Genomic DNA, 25,557 nt, shown 5'->3' with positions numbered 1-25,557 from the left:
CGGCCAGGCAAGCCAAGGTTATAAATGTGGCTAATAAAGTTACGCGTTCACGTTTCAAGCCACAAATCATGCGGATATCGTAAATGTTTACAGAATGAATGTGCGCCATTACAGCGCGGGAATATACGGACGGGGCACTTGTGACACCGGGGCGAATGTACGGCGCGGAGACATTGCTTGATAAGTTTATAGAAAATAATCTCTTAATAGGTTTCCATTTCAATAAGTAATAAATTAAATACTCATTCCCCCGATTATCATAGTATAAGTCTAGATTTTGTAAAGATAAAGTCAAAATCAATAAGAATTTATTTTCTGGCAACTAAGGCCCTATAAGACCTTACAGACTAACATTACATAAATTATTAAAAACCGGCCAAGTGCGAGTCGGACTCGCGCACGAAGGGTTCCGTACCATTATGCAAAAAACGGCAAAAACACATTTGTTGTATGGGAGCCCCACTTAAATATTTATTTTATTCTGTTTTTAGTATTTGTTCGGTATCACGGTTCATGAGATTTAGTATCACGGTTTTAGTATCACGGTTCATGAGATACAGCCTGCTGACAGACGGACAGCGGAGTCTTAGCAATAGGGTCCCGTTTTTACCCTTTTCTAAAAAAGCCATAATAACAGACATTCTTTACGGTGTAATAAGCGGCCAAATATCACATTTCAGCTCCGTATCGCGCGATTTGACCATACCACGTACATAGGCCGTTTCACATCCGCTGAAAACCGGATTTTACACCTGCTTACACAGTTTAAGTTGCTGAAATACGAGCCCGTTTGTCTAAATGGCACGCAAGACATATGGTGCGGTTAGAACTATTAGAAATGTTGGGGTGGTCTATATTTCACTCACCTAGTTTAGCGGTGAGAAAACACGTTTTCTCCGTCACACGATCCGTATTACATACCTAGGGTAGTAAAGTAAGAAATGTCATATCACAAGTTTAGTAATGGCCGAGGCGAAGCCGAGGTCGACAAACATGTCATCTGAGCCGACACAGGCCGAGGTGAGTATACTATTAGCGGCAATTTCGTTTAGCGCAGCTAGCTGAAAGTTGACGCTTATCAGCCGAAGCATTTTTGTGGGTTGTTAATAAGGTAGTTGTTAATATCAATGACCAACAATGTAGTTGCATTTGGCTTAGTTAAAAAAAAAACAGATCCCAAATTGATAGACCTCCTTCTAAATCCGAGGTAGGTTAAAAACTAATTATTATTATCATGAAGCTACACTGGAATTGGTACGTTAATCCAGATTTGACCAAATTGGGTAGGGATTTGCCGTCTCAGAACGTCAAAATTGTATGGATTATCGTGGATTAATCCATTAATCTGCAGCCTCTAATGTTCGTAATAAATGGATATTATATTATTCAAGTCAAGGAGTTGAACGACTTAAGGCTAAGATGGACTCGTAATTTCATTTTGCTAAATAAATAAATAAAATTTATTTATTTCGGACAAACAAATGCATCCATAGAGTGTTAGCAATACAAGCAAAATCTTAATCTAATGTTAGTATTTAATACAATAGGTACCTATATGTATATTGCGCTACACTTTTAATTTGCTCGGTCCAGTGCTTTAGGATCGGACAATCAAACCTATCAGCAATTTCTCATAGAATGCTGTTGGGACTACATCTCACACGACTTAGCAATGAGACCGTAATATAGTCTAAGTCTCAAAGTGGAGAAGACTGTCTATCAGGTAAGACCGCCTACATGCTCTTTGTCGCTACTATTCAACTTGCGTTTGTATACATACTCTACTTGCAGAAAGTCGGTACATGAGAAGAAGCGAAGCTCTGCCTTTCTGACTGTGTCAGCGAAGTACGAGAGTTCCATGTTGTTGGTCTTCCCAACCAACAATTTTATATGCCCGTCTTTGCCACATTCCCCTGAACAAAACCAATATTACTAAGTTGTCAACTTTGTTACACCCATGGAATGGCTGTCTAGAATTACCCCTATGGGTATGACATAGATACAGGGCGGACACGCTATACATCAAAAATCAGTTTGCGTTTCTATGTGTGAATGGCACGTCTGTACACGCGTCATGCGTCATTGTGTGAGTAAGTTGCTTAAAAACAGTACTGAGCGGCCGGCAAACGTCCGTCAGCCTGCTGTCGCGGGGCAAGGTAATTCGAATCGGGGCGGGGCGGTGCGTGGCCGTTCTGTATGATAATACTATTACTTATTCTGTGACAGATTAAATGATAAGGGGTTAAAAAAAACGATTTACCTAAACATTATTTTGAATTTATAAAAAAAATGTGTCACACACACGTCTGCAAACTTCAGCTGACTTTATATAAATAAATTAATATATGACATTATTATTTAGTAATAATGAAATTTCCTGGGACTAATCCTGGCCCACTCTCGGAAATTTGAAACCTTCCGCGTTGCCGACTTTGCATGCCCTAATTATTAGACAAATTAACTAAGTCCCACAGTAAGCTCAATACGGCTTGAAATAAGGCTTGGATTAAATAAATCTTAATACTATTGTAAGAGAATAACATCTTCAAAAACTCGTTAATTAGTCAGTCCTAATTCGCGACACTGTTCCATCGCCACGCACGAGCGCGTCGTTAAGATAATCAAAGCCTCACTTTGAACTCACTTTCAAATCATAATTACTGTTACTCAAATCCGCAAACGGTAATTTGGAAGTTACATAACGAGCTTTTTATATGGCTATGCCTATTAGGAGTGAGCCAGCCGAGCTAGGGTCACCCGAGGTAGCACGTAGTTTTTTTGTCCTAGGGTCTCTACCACAAACGCCGCAATGTGGTTAACCAGCATATTTGCGGCGATTGTTTAGTTTTAATATTTTTTGTATTAGTATATATTACAGATAAATATGTATATACTATATATACAAAACATCCAATTAGCATTTAAAACTAACTTCTATTCACACATCGCTCTGTAAAATACAGTCTGGCAAAAAAGAGTAGAAATTAAAAAGTGGCAACACTGTAGTGTCGTCCCGTTTTTCTAAGATTGATTTGAAAGGGACGACGCTACAGTGTTACCACTTTTTAATTTCTACTCTTTTTTGCCAGACTGTACGTAATTAAACTTAATGAATAAATAATAATTATAATCAAAGAGGTATCAGCTCAGTCTTTCGCTCTATTTGGCTCTCCAATTTGTTAGGAGGCGATTCCTGAAGCTTTCGAAGAGAGAAGGCAGCTTCTGCTTATGGCTGAGGAAAAATTAAGGGATCTTCCGGCGCATGTGGCTCTGGTTCTTTTGCGGGTATGTTTTGCCGTTCCTAAAATAATATATTTTTTGCGGACTGTACCAGCCTGGTGGCACCCCGGTCATGTTAGTTAGTTAGTAGTTAGTTTTGCTGGGCATTTTCCGCAACTCGACATCCAATGTGCCTATTTTGCGTGAAACGAGGTAGCGCTACTCTAACCACCCCAGCTCCTCCACGAAGCCTAGCAAGGTCTTCAGGTTGCTAGTTGCTTCCTTTAGTGTGCATGGATTCCCTAGGTATTTGCTCCTATATACTTCTACCTGTTTACAGTCTAGGAGAATATGTTTTGTTGTTTCTTCTTCTGCCATGCACGCTCTGCACATGGGGCTGTCCGTTTTACCCATAATATGTAGGTGTTTGTTTAGTGTGTTATGTCCTGTTATTAATCCTACTATTTTACGTAGTTGGCTTCTTGGTGTTTTCAGTAATATTTTGGTAAGTTTGTGGTTCAGTTCCGGTAGAATTTCTTTGGTTTGCCTGCATGTCTTCATTTCATTCCAGTACTTGTTGTGCAGTTGTCTGTGATGTTGTTCTAGCTGGTTGTGTATGTAGGATATTGGTAGGGGCATGATTGGCTCGGGTCCATATGCCGGTGTTTCTGAACCTTTCCTGGCCAGTTCATCCGCTGCATCGTTTCCTCTTGATCCACTATGCCCCTTTATCCATTGTACTGTTACTTTGTTGCCTTCTTTGCTCACTTCAGTGAGGCTTCGATGACATTCAAGTATAAGCTCTGAAGTAAGTTTGTCGCTGCATAGCGCTTGTAGTACCGATTTACTGTCTGACAGTATTAGTATGGTTTCGTGTTTCACTTGTCGTCTTGTAATAGCATTGCAAGCTTCTATTATTCCTAAACATTCAGCTTGGAATACCGTATTGTGTTCACCAAGGGACTTCGTGATGTGTATGTTCAGGTCCTCTGAGAAGACACCACATCCTGTCCCTTCGTTTGTCTTTGAGCCATCTGTGAATATTCTTAGGTTTATTTGGTTTAGTCCTTCTTTCGGATCTTCTGTTAACGATATGGCGTAATCTTTCCAGAAGATCATAGTTTTTGGTATTTTGTCGATGGGCGCTTCCAGCATGGGCAGTTTTAAGATCGTATTTTCATAGATCTTCTTGTGCGATGAGCTGAAAGATGTCCATAGGTTTAGATTTTTCAAACGAAGAGCTGTGGCAGCCGCTTCTTTCTGTATGTATATGTGTAGTGGCAGGAGTCCTAGCATTATTTCTAGAGCCGCAGTCGGAGTAGTTCTCATGCAGCCCGTTGCAGCCACACATGCTAGTCTTTGTGTTTTATTTAGTTTGTCTATTACTGTAGTTAGCTGGGTGCGGGGCCACCATACCACCGCGCCGTAGCTGATCATTGGCATTATTACCATTTTGTACAGCCACAGTATAATGTGAGGGGCAAGTCCCCATCTTCACCCCGGTCATATCGACTCCTTCGATTGTGTGTTGAAGGAGTCGGTGGAACGGTTGCTTAATGTATCCCTCAATCCAGATCAGTGGGCTTTGGCATCTTTGCCTATACGGAATGGTGGTTTGGGCATACGGCGGGCGCGGGATATCAGTCTGCCGGCCTTCTTGGCATCGTCAGAGAGGGTTGTGGGCCTGGTCACAAAAATTTTATCTTTGGATGGTAACAGGGCGACAATTCTTTTTGCGTCTGACGCTGTGGCGGCCCGGAGGGCTCTCAACCTGAGCGCGCCGATGCCAGATAAACTGGACCGTCAAAGGTTGTGGGACGAGACAGGTGTGAGGCGGGCTTTTGATGGCCTGCTTGAAGGCGCTGTGGCTGCGGACAAGGCTAGGCTTATGGCGGTGTCTAGGCCTGAGGCTGGGGCATGGTTACATGCACTTCCCTCTCCACACATGGGTACCCTTCTTGACAACAACTCTATGCGGGTGGCTGCCGCTCTTCGCCTGGGCTGCGATGTTTGCGAACCTCACATATGCATCTGTAGCACTATGGTTTAGAGTAATGGTCATCATGCGTTGAGTTGTTGTCGGTGTGTGGGGAGGTTTCCACGCCACCATGCCTTAAATGACATTGTGAGGAGGGCACTTTTGTCTGCAAATGTGCCGTGCATGCTGGAACCTCCAGGCCTAAGCCGGTCCGATGGCAAAAGACCTGACGGGCTGACACTTATTCCATGGGAAAAGGGTAAGTAAGTGTCTGCTTTGGGATGCCACGTGTGTCAGTACTTTTGCCGCCTCGCACATTGGCAGAACTGTCCGGACGGCAGGAGCGGCGGTGGAATTAGCGGCACTTCGGAAGCGCGATAAGTACTCGGCGCTGCTTCATAGGTATATTTTTGTCCCGTTAGCAGTGGAGACGTCCAGGTGTTGGTGTGCCGAGGCCAAAATATTCTTGAGCGAATTGGGGCGGCGTTTGAGGGAGAGAGGGCATGACCCTCGTTCCGGGTCATTCCTGATGCAGAGGCTATCTATCGCGGTTCAGCGCGGCAACGCGGCGAGCGTGATGGCCACCTTTGCGTCTGGAGGGGCGCGGGACGAGTTGTTTGACTAGGTTGTGGCTTTGTTGTTTTAACTTAGTTTATAGATTATTTTAATGTACCTTTTGATCGATTGTATTTAATGTAATTTTAATTCTAAATTGGTAATTGTAATTGATGTTAAATAATTGATTTTTAATGTTTGTCTAATATGTAATGATTAATGATCAAATTTATTATGTAAGACAGTAAGAATAAAAAAAAGTTTAATGTTAATAAATATATATTTAATCATTTTTAAATAATATTATAGAGCATAAGTAATTTCATAATTTGTTTCTTGAAATAGATATGTAACATTATTATAATATCTAATTTTATAATCTTATACCGCTCCTTGTTGCTCGGGGCAGCGGTGGAAAATACGGGAACGGGAGTTTGTTTTCCAAGTTGTAAATGTACCTTATAAAAAAAAAAAACCTATAAACCATAGCCTGTGCTAAACATGCGCCATATATGAGCCAAGCATGCATGTGTATGACATAGGGTAAACTCGCATTATTTGGTGATCACGCCTAATTCGGTGATAAGTTTTGAAGCATGACACCCAGGAAAACTAGTGAATTAGGGACTTTTAAATGGGACCTCACGGCTTCACGGCTTCGGCGGCTTTGCCGTGAGGCCAATTTAAAAGGCCCTAATTCAATAGCTTTCCTCGGTGTCATGCTTCATAACTTGTATCGCCGAATTAGGCGTCATCAAAAATTGCGAGTTTTCCCTACCTACCGAAATATTATATGTCTTTGAATTTAAAGTTAAAAAAAATAGCGTCAAGTACTAAAGTACTAAGTACGTAAGCTAAAGGAGTTTTTACAAGTTTCCATAAGCTAAGGTCTTCTCTTCTTCTCTTCCTGACCGATTTCGGCCACAGTGACTGCAAATTATGTCTAGGAGTGGGAACTGAGCTGGTCCGCTCGCTCGTGCGGTAACCGCTTACTATCACGTGAGCTGTACAGTTGACACAGTTGTACAAATTTTGTTTGCTTTGTTTTTTAAGTTTAGGTAGTAAACGAAATATTATTCCCCGTGTGTTTTCACGTATCGTTTTACTTAAGTAATAAGACCTCTGAGATTGAATACTCCCTCTAAATAGCCCTCCGACAACTCGAATTATCTCAGTAAACTACTTTACTGTTTCGATAAAACTTCGTTTGAATAATTAATACGCAAATTTTATTATCTTAACGAGTTTTCTCGTTGTTAATCAAAATGAAGTTAGGTTTAAGATTTCGTACCTACTTATTTCTTAAATCACAAGATTTTGGTACAGAATATGCTTTGCTATGTAGAAATATGTTTCTAGAATCCAGAGTGATCGTATATATTACACCGTCAGTTATTTAGGTATGCCCGTCTCTAAATAAGTCAGATGTGAGCTTAATATTTAAATACATTTTGAGCAAAACAGCACAACATATTTTTTTTACAGTACATCTGGTGCTACATTACGACACCAGGGGCACGTTTCTCAAAAGCTTGTAACTTTTAATACAAGTGGAAGTCCCTTTCTAGCAAAAGCTGTCAAAAACCGGACAAGTGCAAGTCGGACTCGCCCACCGAGGGTTCCGTACTTTTTAGTATTTGTTGTTGTAGCGGCAACAGAAATACATCATCTGTGAAATTTTCAACTGTCTAGCTATCACGGTTCATGAGATACAGTCTGGTGACAGACAGACGGACGGACAGACGGACAGCGGAGTCTTAGTAATAGGGTCCCGTTTTTACCCTTTTGAGTACGGAACCCTAAAAAGACCTAACCTAAGACCAAAATAGGCTCTATTTTTATGTACTCAGTCTAACGTCCAAACAAATCGCAAGACTTTGTTTTCTAAATAAGATAAAGGGCTATCACGGTTCAAGAGATACAGCCTGGTGACAGACAGATACTGACAGACGGACAACAGAGACGGACGGATGGAGTAAGCATTGCCATTGGGGTTGTAAGTGCGTTGCCGGCATTTAAGGTAGGTTTAAGGTATGTTTCTTTAAGGTCCTTCAAAGGTCGTATCGGTCCGGAAATACAACCAAACATTTAAACATAATATACACTGACGACTTTCATTGATCGTAATGTATTCCTTTATTGACTAAATTAATACTAGTACGTTGACGAAACCATGGCAAAACGTTACTATTAAACGGGTTTAAGATGCTGCGTGAGTGATGTCCGGACATTCGAGCGCTATTATCGTAAATCGAATCACAGTTGTATCGAATCACAAGTACTAAAAGTCATGGTTTTTTCGTAAAAACCAATGATTTCAAAAGTAAAGATATCATTTCGACCGAACATTCTCGTTTGGTGTGCCTGAGTGGAATGCTACAACGCGATTGGTGGATAAGTTCGCATCAGACGCGCGACTGGTCGCAACTAGTTGCTTTAGACTGCACGATTGGCTCAAATTCGCGCGTGACACCCAAAATGACACCGATGAACTGGCACCATTCTTAGTGCCCGCCTTTGCATAATATATAAGTCAATGGTAAACATTATATTTATTGTAGGTGAGTGAATGAAGAAAATAATAAATACCGGCTATAAGCGGAGCTAAGTTGCCCCGTGAGTGACGTCCGGACATTGGAGCGCTATTATCGTAAATCGAATCACAGTTGAGTGAGGGATAAGTGACGAGCGACTATAAGAAATCATGGCGTTTTCGTAAAAACTATATTTATTGTAGGTTTGCGCATGAAGTCCAATACAAAGACAGCTAACAGCAGTTATAAGAGGAGCTAAGTTCATCTCCATATAATAAAGCTATACCTAACAAAGAAGCTTTGTTAAATGATTTTAAACCAAATAGGCTTCGGAGACTGCTTAAAATCAACCGGGCCCGTATGCTTGTTTGCCACCGACGTAGTATAAAAAAAACGCAAGTCGTACTTGTACATCGACAAATAATACGCCTACACCATTCCATGTGTATTGATACGCACAAACCCACATATATCTATTAGGAGGTCGCCATACGTTATTTACTCGTAATATATCAACAATTAGACCACAACAAGCGGCAGTAAACTTGCTGAATATAATATATTATGGTCACATTCGCATATAATAATTTGTGGCTTATACATAACCTCAACGCGTCGGGCGCTCGTATTTTCATCCCTACTGCTATAGCAATACGACAATTTATATCATAAGTACTTATATTTTTCACACGTATACAAATTTGAATCATGTTCAGTGTACATAAGTTTTAGTTTGCAACGAAATGATATTGTTATTTTATTGGCAGCCTACAAAGAATTAGGTTTATGAGGGAATTAAGATTGTCTCGCCAGTATTTTATTTCCTAGAAATGGCGATTTCTGGGTTGCTTCGATAGAAATCCGAGTGTTGAATGTGGAATGTGTCGTTTTGACTAAGTTCCTAAAAACGCATTTATGTATGTTTAGTGCACTTTCGTCAGTAGTGACGAATCTGTACTCAAGTTTAATTTCTGTTTGTTTTTGACACTAGTGACCAAAACGAACATATAATAAATTTGGGTACCTACATTTTCGTCTGCAACGAAAAATTTCATTTTAACCTTTTCGCCGCCACGTCAAAAAATAAAAAGCGTGCCACTTACGCGAACGACCAAATTGCACGTAAATAAAATAACTGACAACTTTGTTTTTATTTTGAATTTTGTGACTAGATATGAAGTAGTGGGTGTGGGGTACGAAATGCTCTGACTTCATATCAAGCCATTGGCGGCGAAAAGGTTAAAGTAGGTACTTTAGCAGGTCGGTAGATTCTAGTAAAGGTGGTTATTGTAATAATTAACAGAGTTGTAATGTTAACATTATATGCAAAGAAAACAGTTAGGTAAAGTTATTACAGTTCCGTTATGAGTAGGTTATGAGTTTAAATTTGGTACAACTGTGAAATTGAATTTAAAAATAAGTAAAGTGCAAGTGATTTACAGTCAAGTACAGTTAAGTACACAGTGATATACAGTGAAGTACAGTGATGTATAGTGAAGTACAGTCGATAATTGTGAAAAATGTCAGGACAAATCAATTTTAACCGAAATGGTATTTTACGGACGCCAGAAATTGAAAGGGACAGTGTATTTCCCGGATGCCCCCGAAAAGATTTCGGGGAAGTTTCCAACGTAACAAAGATAAACTTCCTGTGTAGGCTTAATTTTTTAATATCACGTGGAACAAGTGTGTGCACGCATCATTGCACAGCTGGTGAGGAAGAATGGAGCGAGGTAATTGAGTCGCCCAACAATTCCACGGAATTTAGCACCAGCCACGCAGAGACGATCGCCGACCTTCTAAGATTTGCGTTAAATAGGGTTGAAGGTGAGGTGTCGTTAATGCTTTCAAATGTTGTGGAGCGTTAATCTTTTTAGTATGTTTACCCATAAATTTATTTAATGAAAAGTGATGTTTATTAGTTTTAAAAGTGTTTCATTACAAAAACCACCTACTAGTATCTATCTAAAATACTTTAAAAGAAATTTTTCGTTGCAGACGAAAATGTACCCGAATTTATTATATATTCGTTTTGGTCACTAGTGTCAAAAACAAACAGAAATTAAACTTGAGTACAGATTCGTCACTACTGACGAAAGTGCACTAAACATACATAATAAAATTAATAAAATAAAAATAAAATAAAATAAATGCGTTTTTAGGAACTTAGTCAAAAAGTGGCGAACGTGCACGGGATCTCGAATAAAGATTACCTACATTGGGATAGTGACAGAAGCAGCGTTGCTGGTACAGGCCTAGAACCATTGCCATTTATTAAAAATAATATCACGCATTAGAATGTGGCTTTGAATTTATTGCTGTCAATGTCAGAAATATTTGTGCAAGAAATTACGGTTTTTCCGTTGTTAATACATAAAAGGTAAAATGGACGTTAATATCATAACACGCCGAAAAGGAAATAAACTTTTTCCCCTCACTAGCTCGGAAAGCCGTCTATTATCCTTTAAAACAAGCGGGGAAAAACGCATTTTATCCACTAGTGGGGAAAGTAATTTGACCTTGGATGGAGCGTGTTTAAGTAGCTTGACAGATAACAAAACGTAAAACGCTCATAATAATGGTTCGTTCGATATTAATTATCATTAAATAAATGGTTTGAGAATCTAATAAAAAATACCAAATTTAGCTTTATTTAATAATTTTAAGTCTTATAAACCTTAAAATTCCATAAGAAACGTTAGATTTTTTATAATGATGTTAATTATAATTCTGAACGCACAAGTTGAGTCGATGCAATTTCAAAACGCATCGTTGACATTTCATACGTCAGAACAGAAATGTCAACATTGTCAACAAATGTTTTACTGTTCTTCTCACCGACTCACGTAAAAATCAGAATTTCTAGTGTTTTTTAGTTATAATATCGTGAAAAAATTAGTGATTCCAGTGATGAAGATGATCTAACGCCTGTGGAAGCAATAGCTTGGAAGGATGGCACCACAGAATAAATTTAAAGTTGTCTAAAACCCCCAACATTTATTTATTTTTACAGTGTATGATGAAGGGAGAAGCGGCTCACTGTGACGGCAAAATAATGAGAGCAGTTTTTGTCAAGCCCAAAAGAAATAGAAGACGAATGGACATAGCCTTTGACAAAAGATATTTAAAGCTGTTGAGAGGCATTCACAAAGATAAAATAGAACATAAACCGTTCTTGAAGAAGCGTTCTTGCTCTTTTATTTATTTATTATAACCGTTCTAATTTGTGGAAATGTGTTAAAGGAAATAGCATTAAATGGTTTAATGCTAAAGTAGAATGCAATTTTGCTCGTATTCTCTCATAGATACCTCCAAGCGTGCTTTCAAACCACATTTTCGCTAGCCATTGGTCCGAGGCTTAACGCAAACTTATGGTTTACCTCTGACTTTAAGGGGTCTGTTTTGTGGCATCTAGAGAACTGATGAACCGATTATTTTAAGGAGAAATGCATTTTGTAAGAGGGTTTTACTTCGGTTTAGTGAAATCCGTTTCTAAGGTTCCAGTTGTGGTTTTAGCGCTTGTTAAAGGTTTTAGTTGCAATTTATATGCAAGTATAGTCTAGTAATTTGATTTATATTGCAATTCCTGCCTAGTCACAGTAACCGGCAATATGATAGCCTATAGAGATGTTATATTATTGTGACTGACAAATTTGCTAGTATATTTTTATTAGTAGCTATTCATTTTCAACGGTATATCATCAACTTAGGTTACTTACAGGCCTATGATAGTCGCGCTTTTATCATCTATCGCCGTAGCCTCCGCGTGACAAATGTAGGAAGCGATAAAGGATTAAAAAAATATGGGATTTAAGTTGTATCAATATTCTAGATTACTGCATGGTACGATTTAAAAAAGGTTTTGTACTTATTACTATACTGGCACTTAATAAGATTTGACAATAAACGCCAGTCAGCAATAAACCGGCTTTCAATTAACACGACGCGACGCGAGGAGGAGAGGAATGAACTTTGCTTCTTTGGATTTTTTAAATACTTATTTAAAAGACGTTAATCTGCTGGCAAAGGACCTCAAGTTTGAAAAGCACAAGCTGTAAAACATAATTGCAGCGGGAAGCAATAACGGCCTGATGAAACCATGTGGCCGGTAATATTCCCTTTAATTAGACTAAGAATCGCTTGCCAGAACCGCTAATTAAAAATAAACGGAGATAGTCCAACGTTAGATAAGGTAATGATGATGATGAGATGAGAAATATCTATTGTTGAGTTTAGTTTAGTATTACTTTACCAAAATACCAGAAGTTTTTATCAAGTAAACAATTAAGTAATGTAAAAAAAAAATATTTTTAAAAACCAGACTGGCTATTCAATTTTAAGGTTTCGGTTTTTAACGCTAGTATACCTAGTTTAATAATACAATACTGAGCAACTTTTTTCATATTAATTTACTGCAGCCATGCGTAAATGCCCGTATATTACAAATATTACAATTTACCAAGTTATTTTGCTGTCGTAAAAATAAAAATATTTTAATTTGTATGCAATTTAATCCTAAATAATTCAAGAGTCAGAATCAGGAGGCTCAGATAGCCGGCGCGAGAACTCGCGAGCGAGTTTCGCTAAATTCTCGATTCCTGAGATACAAGAAATTCATTCATTCGATAAAATACGGCAATGTAACACAATTCTAAATGAGCCTTTACAAAACTACGTAAAGCCGAGTATCTGATGTAAAACACAATGGTGTTTTAATATGCCGATAATTCCCAGGGGATTAAAATATCGACGAGATGTTAAACATTTTCTTTTGCGGTATACAACCCCTAGTCTCATACGTAAAATCCGTTTTCTCCCGGTCTCCGTTGCTTATAATATAATGAAATATAGGTCAGTTCAAGTTTCGAGAGCATATAACTCGCAGTACCCTCGGGAGCTATTTGATCCTTCTGTATCAGAACTATCGCATATTGATTTGCATGGAGACTATGTTTGTGTCGTGTACGAAATTCTGAGGAAGTGTTTCTTACAATGTGTTCACTCGGTAAAATATATAGTTCATGCTGGTACCAAGGAAAGATTTGTTCCACATTCTTTACTTACCAATCAATTCGAACAACGTGGTAATTACTAGATACGAGAAGAATACGAGATTGTGCATAGTGAGGAGCGATAAGCATAGCTGCGGCGACTTTGGCAGCTGCATCAGCGTGTGCTTTAATCCAATAGAACTCTGTTTGTGTTTCTTGAATTTTTGACGTTATATAATAATTTATGAATGTTATGCTATGCGGTGTTACTGCGATTTGAAATTTCAGTTAACGCAGCTTTACAGTCTGAGAACATGGTAACTTTAGGGAGTTTTTTGTTTAAAAATTGAAATTGAAGATATTTATTTCAGGCACAGAACAGAACCCATATACAAAAATTATAACATGCTACCTATATCCATGTTAGTGCGTACAATATGTAGTAAAACAATAAATACCAGCCAGCCTTCTGGGCACGCTGCCAATAGACGGTGATTTGGGGCAAATTTTCTATTTATGGTTTATTTTTAAGTTTAGTTTTTAATTTAGTTTGTAATTTTGATCTTACTTTTATATTGATATTGTAAAAAACCTCTATAATCATTTTTGACGGAGTAAATGGATATTATGTATTCTAAGGTATATTTTGGCAAGATACAGATTTAGAGCTGGGTGTCGCCTTTCGACGGATAGGACACGTACATATGTGCATTCCGAGTTCCTGGGCAAAAAAAAGAAAGAATAGACCATGGATGTAAGTAAAGGAAGGACTAGACTAGCAAATCTTAAACCTATTACTAAGACTCCACTATTATTCTAAAAAAAAAAACCAAAAAGGATCCCTATAATTCAACTACAACAATATTCAAAAGTGCGGCCGTTCAGTGGACGCTCAATAAGGAGTAAACCAGAATCAGAACCAGTGAAAAATATTTCGGTGAGTTATTTCGCATCCCCAGTACAGAAAAAGTCCTACCTATAATAAAAAACCCCAAGGACTCCAAAACAGGTCAAATTCCAAAACAGTTCGACGACTGGTCTTGCGGACTATTTTTCAGAAGGAATTAGGATTATAATTTTTGCAACATTGGCAAGCATCACACATATAATATGAGGAAGTTAGGGAATTATTTTGACGACGGGACTTAGTCATACGTGGCACTATTTGCCGAAATATAGTATAGAAATATTCACGAAGATTGGGCAGTAGTAGAACGACCACCAACATAAAAACTGTTGTATATATAAAAGAAGGAGAGTATGTCGTGATCATTTCTATGACAAATTATACGAGACGAGTATTTTTTTTAAGGTATAAATCCCACCATTCCCCTTTCCCCCATCTTTCCCTTCTAATTATTGTGTTTCAGGTGGCAGAACTATTCTACATCGTTTCCCCCATCCCACTAAAGAAAGTATTATTCTTAGTGCGCGTTCGAGATGGTAGACCACTCCCTCCTCCTTAAAAAGCTATCCCTATATGGCTTTGATGGTAGCTTGTACTTGCGTCCAAAATGTAAGGTCCCTACTAGAACCAATAGGCGACTGCGCGGTACCCCAGGGCTCGAGCATGGGAAACAACCTATTTCTCATGCTAATTAACGATATTACATCCGCGTCATCTGAGCCAGAATATGTTATTTATGCCGATGATACATGCATTAATAGTACACCCTGAAAATATTGATGATCTGGTATCAAAACTGAGTCAAACCATGATAGATATAGATAAGTGGTTTTCTGCAAACGGAATGCTCCTCACCGTAGACAAAACAAACATTGTGCACTTCAGGTTAAGGCGTACTGACATATCCCAGCTAAATATCAAAATAAATAATATAATAGTCACACAAGTAAACCAAACTAAGGATTTACCTGGTCCCCCCCACATCGATCAGTTGTGCGATTCGCTTTCGTCGGCGTGTTTTGCCCTGTGCAGGCTCGCGCCCACCCTATCGGCAGATAACCTAAGAAAGGCCTAAAAGATACTTCCACTCGATTTTAACGCGCGGTGTTGACCTTTGGGGCTTGGCCGCGAGTCGGGACAGGGTATTCAAAATACAAAAGCGGGCGCTGCGGATAATATCTAGGAAACCTTACGACCACCCAGCTAAGGAACTATTTGCTCGCAACAAAGTGTTCCTTCCCTTCGGTCTACATAATAGCGGCGTGCCAGTATATCAGGTCTAACCTTGGTAGCTATAAAACTAACTGTAGCCGCGGTGAGAACAACCGCAGGCAGCCAATGTTGATTGCCCCCATTAAGGATGACTCACGTTAGAGCGGGCCATGGCCGGACCGGGGCGGGCCGGAGCGAGCCGACACAGGGCCTATCAGGAGCGCGGTGCGCCACCGTCGCCGGGCCGTTCCAGGGTCGGGGCGTCAGGGCCACCCGACACTAGTTGTATATCCGAGCAACGGACTGTTTATGACAAATGTCACAAATAATTGTTTGCTGATAGTGACACTAGGAGAAAAAATGGAAAGGCCGAATAAAATTAAAATTTTGGCCCTTGCTGCCGTAATGGCCGATGAAGAGGCTGCTGCGGGCTCCTCAAGCAGGCAATAGGGGGTACATCCACTTTGGCGAACACGTTTGGAAAAAGGAGAATACTCGACGTTATGTAAAGAGCTTTGGACGACGACAATTTGTTTGATTATTTTCATATGATCCAAGACTCTTTCGAAGCCATTCACGACAGGATTAAACACCGTTTGGTCAAACAAATAACTAGATTTCAGGAACCAATATCCAGCAAACACCGTCTGGCTGTCTGTTTAAGGTAAGATATACAATGCGTGTATTGTGTATAACAAATAAGTATAATAATGTGCCAAAGCATATAATATTAAGCTATTAAGAAGAAAGGAGATGACCGGTTCGCCATACAAATATCGTCCCCATTTTCCTCTCAAGATTATTAAGAATATAGTTTTCTCTACATCTAATTATATACAAATAAATTCCATAATATCAATATTCAAAGAGGAAAATGGGAACTAGGTTTGTATAGAAACTACGGGGCGGTTGTCCAATTTCTTCTTAAGTGTATATATTTAAAGTATCTTTGGATTCAATTCATCACCGTCAGAGAGATTCAGTAAATAGAGCTTCTTACTTCTTAAGGGGCCCACTGACTATCAGTCCGCCGGACGATATCAGCCTGTCAGTTAACCGCAAAAGGCCACACACTAACAGTTCTCTGTCAGTTTTTGGCCTCATGACAAAATTAAAAAATAAAGTTTTTCTACCTATACTGTGTGTTGGCGACTGGCTGGCATGTGACCTCTTTCGAACATGTTATTTCGTAAAATATTAGTACTGTTCATTCTGGTATGTCAGGTGCTTTGTTATATGTCTGTCTGCCTTGTCACCTATAAATATTGTGCCGTATTTTGTGGTTTATATTTAATTAAAGGTATAACTTTATAATACTTGTTTCCATCATCCCATCTCGTCATACAGTCCACCCCGTTAGCTATCACTGTGTTACATATCAAATGAAATAGCTCATTGTGAGAATCTCAAATATATATTTTTTATAATTTTAGGATAAACAGTTTAGAAGTTATTCAAGAAAATAGACAAAAAATGACCGTTCCCCCCTTTATCTCCGAAACTATTGGGTCTAAAATTTTGTTAAAAATATACAAAATAGTTCTTTACACACAAAAACACACACCACACACACGCACATCCAAACCTCCATGCTGAGACCGCAACCCAAACACCCAAGATACTGCTCTGCGAGAGTTAGCCACTGTGACAGATGATTGTTAAACAAGGAATATTTACAAACTAGAAATATTTTCAGTACAACCAATTTTCATACTATTATTATAGATTACGTTATCACTTCATAGTCCGTAGGCTAGTCATTACTAAGTTAAGACTGCGTCTCCACTCGTAGATCTCAGGGAGTGGCGGTCACGGATGCCATCCAGACTTTAAATTATGAAAGTGATGGTGACCCTATAAATAACTGGAATTCAGTTCCGTCCAGACTGGTTGACGTCGCCTCTCAGGATATTTAAATGTAGACGTGAGCCCTGGTTTGATGATAACGACGACACACTGACTTAGGCACTTGGGAAGCACCGGGCTCTGTTGCGTTTAAATCGCATTGGCCAAGTAGATACTCCTTAGCGACGCTATCAGCGGCAGAACGCAGTCGCTATGGCCTAAACGACTACGAGGTGATGAAAGTCTATATACCTACTCGTAGTGTTACATAAATATTGTAATATTATTATAGTACTTATTCTGCCGACAATCTCCAAACCCTAAATCCTTGTCTAAAATAGGTTCTCGCGTCGCAAAGATCATAAATAATGTCCAATACACAAGATATATGGACTCCGTAGAATATTTGTTGATATGTCACATTTGTAAGATGAATGGCCGCTGCAGTGGAAATTGATCTGGTAATACATCATTATCGGGTAAAACAATTTTCAAACTTTTTCTAGTAGCTTTGAGGTAATTGATGTGTCCCTTAGGATTGCTGGCTTGATGAATTGTATCTATAATTGAAATTCCGTTTCATTTATAGATTAAAACAGTACCTAAAGCTACTGTTACACATGCTGATTACTAGCACGAAAGCATGCCACTATTGAGCAATTGCTACTTAGTAGCATGTGTGTCTAAACATTGCTAATAATGAGCATGCTCATTTCGAGTTGGTTGGCTTATTATGAGGTTTAGAGGGTGATAAAAGCAGTAAGCAAATGACGGTATATACTGTCATGTCTGTAATCAAATTGTATCGAACCACGTTTGATGATCGTTCAAGCAAAGCTCTGCTGGTAGTGTAGTACCGAGACGCGTACCTCCCGATAATAAACTAGGTCGTAACCTATCAGTTTTCGCCTGATGGGCCACAAAGGGGCTGCTGCGGTTCATATTGGTAGATACACTCGGCCTTGTACATTAAGGCATTAAGAAACAATTTCGAAAAGTGGGGGAACGAGAACCTTCATCAATTTCAGAAGAATACGTAGGATTGCCATTTTATTACAACTGATTACCTAAATGATTATGATTGGCTGCACACTATTTAAAAAAATCAGATGTAGGGCAGCTTAAGTCCTTATTTTCCCATTTGCCTTTTGGAAACATTACTCTGTTTCTGTTGGTTGATGATAGTGATGTTTGCCACCAGTACTTGATCGTCCGGATTTTCCAGTATGTATGAAAGTAACTCAAGAGAAACTCAATAAAGGAGAAATGGTAGCCTTGGAAAATGTGGATGACATTCTGATACTCAAATGGAAGGAAAAGCGTGATGTTTTGGCTTGGTCGACCATACCTCCCGTTGGGTTTGTAACAATGAAGAGTAAAAGAGACCTAAATAAAAATAAACTATGAAGCCAATTACGCTGATCGCCGACTATAAATCGCCGGCATGAATCGGCCGTAGACTTATCCCACCAATTAGCTAGTTATGCTAACCCAGCAAGAAGGACCCTTTGTTGGTTATTTGAAACGGCTCTGTCACGAATGCCTATATGTGAATGTACACATTTCCAAGAAAATCTTTGCCTGCAAATGGTAGGACACTCTCGGCGGAATCCAATAGTATTGCAGATAAGATTTTACAGTATGCTAGCGGATCAGGAACAGCTACTTTACAATTGTATCATCTGTCATTTTTAAGGACAATTTGAACTGTCTGGGCGACGGAAACTCTAACGTAAAAGAGTAATTGGGAAACATTAATGTCGCGGAAAAAGAGAATAATATTATGCTGATTTTGTGACACAGAACGACGGCTTTTTCCGGTGCTATGAAGCCATCGCCCGGAAAACATTTGTATAATATTGTGAAATAAAACTATGAAAACGGATTATATCGCGTATATTGAATTTATAATACATCCCGACGTTTCGAACTCTTTACAGCGTTCGTGGTCAACGGGTCACGTTTTCATAGTTTTATTTCATGAGTAACTATCGCGGTAACCGAAGACAATATTATTTGTATAATATTGTCAAACTAAAGGATCTAGTGTCAACTGATCAAAACAACAATGAAGTCGCACAGGCTGTTGTCAGTTGGTAGCATGGCCATGCTGAAATTTTTAGGTTAAGAATCTTGGTATTCTGTGCAAATAAATTCTTCGAATCGTTGAATAATAACATTGAATTTTATGGCATTTTTTTTTATAGATTACGTGACGGCGAACGCGGTGGAGGCTGGGACAAACTGGGACAAAAGTATCAATATACAACAAACGATGTCTGAGGAACATGTTTTCCTCAATAAGACGGAAATAACGTAAGCAAGAAACTGCTGTTGTTGTTGTTGATAAAGAAGATTTTGAGATTTCTGCGATGAATGCCTTCAAAGCAATATTTGAAAGAGCTAAAATAAGTGGCCGTTACTTCCAAGCTCTATGAAAAAAAGCTGATGATCTAGAGATTTACACACGCGTGAAAGCGCCGCATTTGTGGTTAATATGCCTGGAGGCCATATTTAGAGTACTGGAATGGGAAAACAAGGGAATAAATATTAATGGGAAGTACATATATAAATAACCTAAGGTTTGCGGATGACGTCATAATTGTTGCCGAAAAACCAAAAATACTAGAAGAAATGATTTCAGAATTTGACACAGCATGCAAGGAAGCAGGTTTAGCAATGAACATGAAAAATGCAAAATCATTACTAATGGAGATAAAATACCAATAAAGCATGGTAGAAACAATATGAAATATGTTGAAGACTTCACATACCTGGAACAACTAGCTTCCTTCAAAAACAGACTCGACAAGGAAGTAGACTACAGGATTAAGAGCGTGGCGAAAATATTGGTCTCTAAAATCAATTCTGAAAAAAATATTGTACTTCTCATACTTTTCTTTTAAGTTACATGTATAGGTATACAATTTTAGATTTTTAAAATTTAAGAGGCCGGTGTCGATTTTAGTCGCAAAAATGTAAAATTGATAGATTTCGTCGATGAAATTGTACACCTTTTGTTACCAAATTGAAATAACAAGAACTGCTTTCTATTAGCACGTTTTCTTATCTTGCCTTTTATCAGATCAATTTTTTGAAAACAGACTCACTAAATTAGTAATGATTAGTTTTCTGAAGGACGTTTAGGTAAACGCGCGTAAAGCACTGTTTTTGTCGCTCTTATTTGTAAATTTCGTAAAGTTTGGACTGCTAAAAATGGTAAATTTGTATTACACATATTCTGTACTTGACCTTTATCAGATTACATTTTTGTTATATGACTTAGAGTTCGAGAAAATGAAAGTTAAACGAATTCAATTTTCTCCAGAAATTACTTCAAAACAAGTTACAATTTCTCTAAAAATCGACTTAATTTCAACGTAATTTGGATACTTGAACAATCTACAACATTTGCTGAAACTATTCTTATACATCAATTTGTATAATTTACCACCATAATTTTTTCATGAATTTTTAAAAACTGCCCCTTCTCTTCATATATTACCGGTGACGGACGCTCGCGACCTCATTATTAAAAGGCAAGATGAGAAAACGTGCTAATAGAAACCAATACTTGTTATTTAGATATTACGTAACAAAACGTGTATAATTTCAACGACTAAATCTATCAATTTAAAAATTTTGCTCCAAAATCGACTACGGCCTCTTAACTTGCATAATAAGTATGTATGTTGTAGGCTATGGAAACAGCAAAATAGCGAAATAAAACTAGGGAAGACATTTTAGAAGCCAAAAGAAGAGCTAGCCGAATATGGCATGAGTCAAGCGTGTCGTATTTTTAAAAGATAAAAGTACAGATGAACAGCAAAAATAAAGACAGAAATGGCGTGATTATTAGAAAGCATATTACTGCAAAAAAAGCAGACTAAGAAAGATCTCTAAGTTAATATTAGGGAATAAGAAGAAAGTGATTTGATTGAATCTAGCGGTGGCAGTGACAAAGATCACTTACTCGTTGAGCCATATTCAGCGATGCAAGACAAAATGTGGTTACTGTACTTTCGGACGTCAAAGTAAACTATGATCTTAAAACGCTTAAACATGACGTATCGACCAATACCAGGGCTTATTGGGAATATCATTGTTCATTTTGGTTGTGGGAAAAAGTATTAAAGAGTTAAAGCATAAGTACATGTTTCATAGTCAGCTGCTTACAAGAAAAAAGCGGCAAATTCAAATTTTACAAGTGCCACGCTGATAGTACGCCGAATACCAGTACAATCGATAGATAAGTAAATTATAGGTAACTGCTGTCTCGTAAAGTTAAAATATCACAGCATGTATTCACTAGTATTTAGCGTGCTAGCAGTGTGAAACCTGTAAGATTTTTGAATTTGCCGCCTTTTTCTGAGTACCGCCTTGTACGCTTGTAATGAGCACCAGATTGCAAAGTGCCAAATAATTTTAACGATAATTTAATTTTGAATTGTTAATTGTTTTCAAGTTGATTTTATTAGTAGGTAGTTTAAATTGATCATTTAAGTTTAATAACTTACCACGAAGAATTGTTTGTCATTGAAGTTAATGAATAAATGTTGATTAGTATTAAAGCAACTTTGTATATTCAGGAACGTTGAGGATACCAGATTTCTATCTCAGCAATAGAAAAAATGATGAGAAAAAAAAGTTTAGTTTTCATCTACGTACAACTACAAAAAAATATTATTCGACTGTATGTTTTTTTATATCCTCTGGCTCTTACTCTCTGCAATTTTGCACAGGGTGAATTTGCCAATGTGAGACTGTGTGTATTGTCAGTGTGTGATTGTGTACTGTATCCAACTAGAAAACAAAAATGTACTGTACGGTGTACTGTATGTTTAAAGACCCTAAATAACGCTTGACGTTACTTGTGCAAATCCCGTGATACTCGCGACGTGTCTAATATATCCAGGTTTTGTTCCATTGTTCCGTCGGCAGCAGTATCGGCACAATCGCCAACAAATAGCGCAATTTGTCTTGTTTTTTGTGAGCGCGACGCAGGGATATGCGGAAACGTGAACAAAAATGTAACAAATGCAGAGTTTTCCCCAAACGCAAAATAATTGCTTGATGATAGCAAGCCATAATACGGCCTTCCAGCAAAATTCTTCGCTGTCGAAGTATCAGGTAATCAATTGGCCCATACAGCCATTATATTACAATCACTTAATACGTACTCCTTCATATACGTGGAGGAGGACGTAACGTGACAGTTTTGGCGCCCAACTGCAAACTTACCAGCTTTCACATTTCTCAAAATTCAAAATTATAGACAATATTCATGTCTGAAAATCCTTATTAACTTTTCGACCTTCATTTTCAACTCAGTTCACTATCCAAATTTGCTTACCATAGTTACCATCGTAGTCAATATGGCATCTCTTGTTTTCTTAAAGCAAACTAGACCTTTTTTTTAACAATTATTTTTTTAGGTATGTTTAACCTCAGCCCCGCCCAGCCTGTTCTCCCTTTTTCTTCTTCAAGCTCATTTCATCCTCCATTAGCTTCCATTTTCCATTGTGTGTGTGTGTGTGACTTCATCTTGTAAATATTTTAATTTTTATAGGGTGGTTAAATAGGCAAGTGCCCTACCTTTTTCTTTTTTCTTTCTTATTTCAGAGCGGTAGGACAACTCTGCAAAAAAAACTCTTCTATACTACGGTGGTAGGTCTACCCCTACCACAACTTAAGTAGGTTAAGTAGATTTTGCTGCAGGAGACACCTTCTCTCATGGAACGGTTTCGTCATCCAAAAACCGTTTTAGGTGCATACCTAATGAAAATGAGGACGGGTGAACCCAATCTGAGACTTGCCGCTAGGCTCAACATGAGCCGTCCATCTCTGGAACGCAAATTGAAATTAGCCAGAGTGCCTTCTTGGTGATTTTGTTCCGAACCATTTGGGCTGGGACCACATAACTAGGGAACAAATAATAGAAAAAAATCTAGCTATAGCTAATCATTTATACGGAGACATAGGTACTAAAGCAGTGCTTATTTTTGATGGAACATATATTTATGTACAAAAAAGCGGAAACTTCTTGTTTCAAAAAAAAACATACAGTCCACATAAATTCCGGAACTTAATTAAACCGTATCTGGTGGTCCAATAAATTATGTGCTGGAAGCCGGTGATGTATTCATAGTAGATAGGGGGTTTAGAAATTCGATCCCCGACATCGAGGCATGCGGTATGATGCACATACCGCATGCCTCGCGTAACAACTAAACTCCCCCACGAGAATAATATCAAAAATTATTGTGCATCATACACTAAAATATACCATAAAGAACTTGAATTCTTTTTGAAATAATTTAAATTTCTATTTTATATTTTTTATTTATTAAATTTAAATAAAATATTTTTTATGTTTATTTTATTTTTTAGAACATTAATTTCTATTTCCTCCAATTCATGGTTTGGACACCATTAAGCACCGAAGACGCCAACAAATCCCGTCTAGTCACTATTGTCAGGTGGGTTGTTGAGGTGATAAACGGCCGGCTCAAAAGATACTTCAAACTACTCAGACAGGTATACTGTAATAGAGCCCTGTCAGATACCTTCAATGACGTACGTATTGCAGCAGCGCTCACAAACGTTTTCAAAGAGCCTTTAGGTGATTCACCTTATGCCAATCAGATTATAGAAATTATAAATGAAAGACGGGAAATACCTAACTTGCTAGGAAATTATGTTGTTCAACACAATATAAATAGACAAAGAGCAGCGTTTAGAAATATGACAGACGCAGAGGTCGTCGAAGTAACTAGATTTCCCAGGCTCACTATTGACGAATTAGTCCTCATAGCGCTGGGCACGTACCAAATTAAGCTCGCGCGCTCATACCTAAGCGAACAGGTTCGGAATGGGGTGTACCAAATTGAGATTTGCGAAACTGCCATTCCGAGCCTGGCATAAATATAGAGGCGAGGACGAATAAGGTCTCGGCTGACGGGAAACAAAATCCACTACTCATATATTTTAGTGAACAACGGAGAGCAAGGGAGGCGCGCTATATTAAACCACTACCTGCTCCTGTCGGACAGGAAACAGAATTATAGGAACGTGCGCTCACATTATAAGTATACAGTGGTTTTTAGGTTGGGCGAGGTACAACAATGTGTTGTTGTCGGCTATATTTTTAGACCACATCATTTTAAATGTACAGTATTGGCGAAAGGGCATCTCCCTGCTTCAGGCCAGTGACAACTTCAAATTCGGCCGTCAGCTCTCCGCAAGCTCTTACCCTCATCTTGCTCACTTTGGTAGCGACAGTAATCATTGACACCAATTTTTCTGGCACTTTGAAGTACCGCAAAATCTTATACAGTGTCTCTCTGTCAACACTGTCGTATGCTTTGGCAAAATCAACAAATAGCATGTGGATATTTTGTGCGTACTCCCATTTCTTTTCCATCAGCTGTTTCAACAGGAAAATCTGATCCACAGTGCTGCGGTTCTGGCGGAAACCACACTGGTAGTCACCGACTATACTTTCGGCATAAGGCTGAAGTCGACCCAATAAGACATACGAGAGGACTTTATATGCTGTTGGCAGCAGCGCAATACCCCTATAGTTGTTACACTTTTTCCTGGAACCTTTCTTGTGAATGGGACATATCACTCCCGTGTTCCACTCTTCGGGTTGTCGCTCCTCTCAAAACAAAAGGGACCTGGAAGCCATGGCTAGAATTGTGGAGCAGGAAGGGGAAAAGATAGGTCTCAGAATCAACCACCAGAAAACAGAATATCTCCAAATGAAAAGGTACAAGAACACCAGGGTGAAAAGAGAAGACCTAGTAGTCGGAGCAAGCACCTACAAAGGTGTAGATCATTTTAGGTACCTTGGTTGCACAGTAACTGATACCAACCGAAGGGAGGAAGAGATAGATTTGCGAATCCAAAACGCCCTAAGATGCTCGGCAGCGCTCCATCGAGTTTTAGTGTCCAAGCTGATCAGTAGACCTGTGGTATGTGTAGAGAGAGGGCCAATAGAGAGTACTCTCTCCAGGCGGGTGTTATGTCTGGGGACCGAAGTCCACTGAGAGTGAGTCAGAAGGAGTATATATAGTAAGTGACATTTGAAACTCCGTAAGCGCGATGTAGGTTTCTAGCTAATTGCGTTCTAGCTCCCTAACGCCATCTGTTAGATGACCTCGACAGTGGCAGCTAGTGGGGACGCCACAGACCGACCAAAATTCAAGTCTACAAGACTGTAATTAGGCCAGTTTGGATGTACGGATGTGAAGCTTGGACGCTGACTCAGAAAGAAGAGAACAAGCTCTTAGTGGCGGAGAGGAAAATCTGGCG

At 38.8% G+C, this 25,557-nt stretch overlaps 1 protein-coding gene across 1 annotated transcript; it reads left to right on the top strand.

Moving 5' to 3' along the window:
• The first annotated feature begins 963 nt into the window (after positions 1 to 963).
• Positions 964 to 24,165, top strand: LOC134747411 (uncharacterized). Its single transcript, XM_063682035.1, has 3 exons — positions 964 to 1,020; positions 23,108 to 23,347; positions 23,632 to 24,165. Exons 1-3 carry the CDS (start codon positions 964 to 966, stop codon positions 24,163 to 24,165), a joined length of 831 nt encoding a protein of 276 aa, XP_063538105.1.
• The last annotated feature ends 1,392 nt before the right edge of the window (positions 24,166 to 25,557 follow it).

The sequence above is a fragment of the Cydia strobilella genome, chromosome 14, assembly GCF_947568885.1.
Source record: "Cydia strobilella chromosome 14, ilCydStro3.1, whole genome shotgun sequence".
NCBI lineage: Eukaryota > Metazoa > Arthropoda > Insecta > Lepidoptera > Tortricidae > Cydia > Cydia strobilella.
This window is presented reverse-complemented; position numbering and strand designations above follow the sequence as displayed.